The 6,136-nt window shown below is 32.4% G+C and overlaps 1 protein-coding gene across 1 annotated transcript; it reads left to right on the top strand.

Moving 5' to 3' along the window:
• Window positions 1–4,663: 4,663 nt before the first annotated feature.
• On the top strand, window positions 4,664–5,404 carry GLAREA_07282 (uncharacterized protein; the record flags this gene model as incomplete). The annotated part of the gene is made up of 3 exons (XM_008081230.1): window positions 4,664–5,042; window positions 5,096–5,101; window positions 5,157–5,404. 3 exons carry the CDS (start codon window positions 4,664–4,666, stop codon window positions 5,402–5,404), a joined length of 633 nt encoding a protein of 210 aa, XP_008079421.1.
• Window positions 5,405–6,136: the final 732 nt, after the last annotated feature.

Below are 6,136 nucleotides of genomic sequence, written 5' to 3'. Positions count from 1 at the left end.
CCCTAACCCTAACCCTAACCCTAACCCTAACCCTAACCCTAACCCTAACCCTAACCCTAACCCTAACCCTAACCCTAACCCTAACCCTAACCCTAACTAGCGAATTTAAGATAGCTATTAATATTAAATTAGGTAAGTTATATTAAGTCTATCTCTAAGTACTCTAAATAGAGTCGATGTTTTAAAACCTCGGTATTATTCTCCTTAAGGCTATTCGGTAACTCTCGACCTAACGACTCTAGACTATAATATACCCTCTTAAAGACTATCTTAAAGTTTAGAGTAGAACTCTTTTTACGTTCCTCGCTACTAAAGAATCGATCCTATCTAAATTATAAGGGTATATCTAGTAAGAATAAATCGGTAAGCTCGGTAAGTATATAATAATTAACTTCTATAGATAAAAGAGTATACTCTAAATAGTTCTCAAATATAGAGAGTATATAACTCTCTACTCTATATCTATAAAATAAAACTAATTATATAGCGGTAGCGAGCGCTAGGTTAATTTTAGAAATAATTGTTTCTTATAGACTACTAAGTAGTTATACTTCGACTTTAATATTATTATCTTATAGTAAGAGAATGTCCGTTTTATCGATATCTGGCCTCTCGAAATCCGAGCTACTACTACTAGAAATATAATCTCTATTAGACTATAAATCGTTATCGGATCGATAGCTAGACGGCCTAGCTTCGATAGGGGTAATTTCTTATAATACTTTCGCCTTTACAGTTATAGGTTTACGGCGTAACTCTATTTCTACACAAACGTCTAAGGAAATTTCCTTTCGATATAGTATTAATATTATAGCGTCTTAACTACTATTCGAGAAATAATCGTTAGATAGTAGTTAGAGAAGAATATTATTATCTCTATTAATATACTATAGAGAATCTATTAAGGGCGTATTAATAACTAGTAAAGTAGATTGAGAATAACTATAATAGAATTATTATTAAATATACTATTATATAGTATTAGAATATAATTACTTTATTAGAGTAGAATCTTAAGGTTTAGGTAAGGTCTAGTAATCTTTATTCTAAATTATATTAGTTAGGTATTATCTTTTAGATATTTAATATTTAATATATTATATTAAGTATTAGAGGTATTACCTCGATAGTATATTATAGACTAATAACCTCTCTCTCTTTCCCTTTATCTTCTCGCTAAAGGTTAGACTCCTCGATACTTTCTAGCGAAATATCTTAAAGAGAACCTATAGAATTATAAGTAATTTCTAAAGGGGGTTAGATAATAGGTTACGTAATCGTAGAAGCCGGATTTACTAGAATAAAACCTCTATAAGTATAGGATTTATAGTATAATAGGTAGGCTTAAATATAGGTTATAACTTCTATAAGAGAAGGAAGTTAAAGCGAAGGGCTAGGCTATTATAGGCGAATCGGTAAAGAGAACGTAGGTGACCTAGTTAAATAGGAGAGTTTGTATATAGGCGATAGACGTGTTAACAAAGCTAGGATAGTAGGGAGTTAAGGGCTTTTTGACGTCGATCGGGTATAATATCGAGGTTAGATTAATAGTTAGTCGGTTAAGTTTAAAGGGGGCTCTAAATTGTTATTTTGACTTACTCGACTACTTAACCGTATAACTCGAGTAGTTGTCTAAGGTTAAGTCGATAGTTCTATTAGCGCGAGAACATCTTAAATCTAAGTAGTAGTAGAAGGGAAAATTAGAGGGTTGCTTCGAATTCTAATATTTAGAAAACCTAATCTTCGACGTCTTTCTTAGGCGGTAGTAGCCTTTCTACGCCTTCTTTCTATACTATTAAGTCTTAGTCGACTAACTAGTTTCTTTTTAGGTACTATAACGAAGTTTAAGGGTAGTTAAAAGCTAAGAATATATAATTATTATAATATAAACCGTAATTATATTACCTAAAGAGAGGGTAAAAGAGAAGGGAGACGGTGGCAAATTACGTATATAGGCCTAAATTAATTAGAGGTAAAATTTATATAATATAAATCTTAATAAGAAAGGCTCGCGTATAATAATAGAGTAATCCGAAGTCGATTCTATAGTATATTAATATCTATATTACAAAATAATAAATTACGATCGATAGAGTTATAAGTTATTATTAAAGATAATAGTATAGTTTTTATACTATAGTAGTATACTACTTATATTATCTATATAGACCTAAATTATTTGATAGTAGTTAGTAGCTATATCGAGAAGGTATTCTATCTTAAGTACCTCTACTCGCGTATAATAATAGAGCGATATAACGTTAATTCGATACTAAATAGATATCTATATTAAAAGATAACAAACTTCGATCGATAGAGTTATAAGTTGTTGTCGAAGGTAATAGTATAGTTTTTATACTACGGTAGTATATAGATTACGTGTATAGACCTAAACTATTTATAAGTAATATTATAAATATATAATAACTTAATATAAACAAGTCGCACGTAACTATAAGTTAGTTTCTAGGTAGGTATAGTATATATTTAATATAATACTAAGTTATATCTATTTATTTTTAGTATTAATTAAGACTTTAGTCGATAGAGTTTTAGTAGGGTTACGATATCGACCCGAAGCCGCCTAGCCGTAAAGCCGCCGCTAAACGTATAGACTAGTATAATATAGCTAGAAGAGTAATAAAGAAAACTTAGACTTTACTTAAAAAGTAAGAGTAGAAATATAAAAAACCTTAACTTATTACTTTTTACTAGAAATATATATAACTTTATAAAGTTAAGACTTTTCTAGAATATTATAATTTTCTAGATTAGGTTAATCTAATTAAATCTCTATATTTTAGAAATATTTAGAGTATATAGTTTATAGAAATTAAATTTAACTTTTAGTAAAAGTAAAAGAAGTAAAATACTAATAACTTTATATCTATAAGTTTAATTAAGCTATAACTTTAAATATTTCTTATTTATATAGTATATAGTATATTAAACTCTAAAAACTTACTTAGAAAGACTTTAACTCTAAGTTATTATTAATCTTAGAAGAATCTTAGTAATAACCTTTATAATTATATAATAGTAATATTTAAACTTTTTTAATAAAAACCTTAAAGTTCTAGCTTTTAGCTATCTAATAAGCTATAAATTATCTTTATAGCTTAGTTATTAGCTTAGTTATTAAGAGTTCTTTTTTTTACTTCTCTTACTTACTCGAGTATACCTTAGACTTAGTATCTACTAAGTATTTTTATAGGTTATATATTAAAATAAGTATTTTTCTACTATATATAAAGAGAAAACTATATTACCTCGGCTATATAGCTTTTCTACTATATATTCTTTCTTTTTTTTAATATTTTTAAAGCTTAAGTAGATTAAAAATAAGTAGAAATATATTAGTTATCTACTAATACTATTAATACTATAATAGCTTAGTAGTAATAGTTAATTCTTTTCTTTTTTTCTTTTTTTCTTCTTCTAATTCTTCTATTACTCTTATAGTCTTTAATAAAATACTATTATAATACTTTTTACTTCTTTAGATAGCTCTATACTTACTCTATATTAGTATTATAAAATAATAACTATAATTATATATAAGACTAGTATAATATAGCTAGAAGAGTTATAAAGTAAACTTAGACCTTACTTAAAAAGTAAGAGTAGAAATATAAAAAACCTCGACTTATTACTCTTTACTAGAAATATATATAACTTTATAAGGTTAAGACTTTTCTAGAATCTTATTTTTTTCTAGGTTAGCTTAGTTAAATCTCTATATTTAATATATATTAAGTATATTATTTAAGTATACCTCTACCTCTTTTCGACCTACTATAAAAATAGGTCTCTCTAAGTAAATTCTTTTCTAGTATCTTTTAGCTTAGCTTTTACTTATATTAAGATTTAAGAACTATTATAAGAGCTATTATAATAAATTTTAGTTCTTTAGATAGCTTAATATTAGCTCTTTACTTTTATAAAATAATAATAAGAATTACTTATAAGCCTAGTATAATATAGCTAGAAGAGTAATAAAGAAAGCTTAGACCTTACTTAAAAAGTAAGGGTAGAAATACAAAAAACCTTAACTTATTACTCTTTACTAGATATATATATAACTTTATAAGGTTAAGACTTTTCTAGAATCTTATTTTTTTCTAGGTTAGCTTAGTTAAATCTCTACGTTTAATATATATTAAGTATATTGTTTAAGAATAACTCTACCTCTTTTCGACCTACTATAAAAACAGGTCTCTAAAACCTACTTTTTTCTTATAGTAGCTAGGATTAAATTCTTATAGTAGCTAGGATTAAATTTTTATAGTAGCTCTACTATAAGGCAAAACGATGTCTGGAATTATAGGTAGTCTATTAGAGTATTTTACATCTTCGCAAGAAGATTCGTGGCGACATAGTCGACTCTCACGATGTAATATGTTGGATTCTAGAGCAGACTTGTGACGGAATCGAGCAGCTTTAGCCTCTGTACTACTCTCAGGGTAGCGACTTCTGTCGTCGTATACAAGCTGCCAGCAACAACACCAATTTCCTTGTGGACAGCGAGCAACGGAGTGCATACATAAGCGTCTTAAAGCAGAAAGAACAGCAGACTCTGCAGCAGCTGTATCAGCCTAGAGCCAAGTCGAAGTCGAAGCTCGTGGCTGGTGAAGATCCAACATCGTTAAAACTCGTTCGGTTTATGAAGGAGCTTGGGATTCGGCGGAAAGCCTTCCAGGACACCGGAAATGCTGTTCATAGCTCCGCCCTACAAGAGGTTGAGCAAGAAAAGGAGGTTGCGTTTGAGGTCGAGACCATCCGTGAAGTGCAAAAGCAGGAACACTACTCACCGTTAACATTTAGAGGCCTTCATAGGGACATTGCCGTATTTATAAACACTGGAAGACTTACTGCGGATTCTGCAGGTTATGAACAGTGGTTCATGGCTCTTCGGCATACCACCCTGGGCCAAAAACATGGGATCAGGAGTGAAGCGATGACTTCCAAACTATATGTTTCGGCAGAATTTGCCAGGACTTTGAGCTTCCCATTGGCTCGCCTCGCTGATAACTTCCAGGGAAGTCACGAGCTAAATTTAATTCTCCCTTGATTAAAAATCTAACTCTGTCTATAGCGTCAAGTAAACTGGATCATCTGGAACTCAACATCGAATACAACTCTAATTATCAACGCAGAGGAAGCAGAGCATCTATTTCCACTCATCTGCGACGCTAAGCGACCAACCACACACTTACTCACCTACGCCGCGTCAGTGACGCGCAAAATGCTCCATTTCAACAAACTTGATTACTTTGCCGTGCCCAATCTCCCTCCAGGATGGGAGGCGCCAACATGGCTCACTGTTGAGCTTGGTTTCTTCGCAGGTCGGCTTTACTTTGAATACAATGAGTACAATAATATAAACCAGTATCTTGGATCCTAGGAGGTTTCACAGAATCAGGGCAGATATTCTGAGAGAATGCGGTCTCCAGTTGAGCTGCGCTCGGCAGAACAGAGCGAAGGCGCACCTCCATGCCACAGTTTCACAACCAAACCCTTAACATTCCTCCAGGAATGGCTGTCGCTGAGATGCAAAGGGCAAGACTTCGTTCACACGCCAATGGGTTATATTTGCCAAGCAAAACCTCTCACAGCGACTCATCCATTTTTCGGCAGATTAGAAGAAGATATCAGAGGAGAGCAAACCAACACGGACAATAATGCAGATGAAATACGAGAATTACGATTATAGGAGGACTCAGGTTGATAGGATCTCGCGAAAGAACTAGACCCCCAAACAAGAGTCTGGAGATAATAGGTTGAATTTTGTATGAACTCTTCGTCTTTGGAAAATTTCCACTAAACTTTATTGGGACTAGTGACAAACGATCTCCGAAGCTGGGTAAAAATTCGAAATGGCGACGGCCTCTCTGAGATTACAATAATTCAATCAGACGCGAAATCTCACTCCGAGACGCACATTCACCTAAGATTGCAATGTACTGTAACAGCTGTGACCGAACGTTTGGCAGTCGGCAATCTCTCCAGCAACACCTCGACTCCCCAGCTCATAACTTCACCCTGCGATCGCATCTTTGAGGGAATCAGATTTGGCAACGTCAAGGATTTTAGGGCTGTTAGTATGTGGGGAAGCGAGGCGCACGCGTCTTGAGAT

Source organism: Glarea lozoyensis, assembly GCF_000409485.1.
Source record: "Glarea lozoyensis ATCC 20868 chromosome Unknown GLAREA14, whole genome shotgun sequence".
NCBI classification, from domain to species: domain Eukaryota; kingdom Fungi; phylum Ascomycota; class Leotiomycetes; order Helotiales; family Helotiaceae; genus Glarea; species Glarea lozoyensis.
This window is presented reverse-complemented; position numbering and strand designations above follow the sequence as displayed.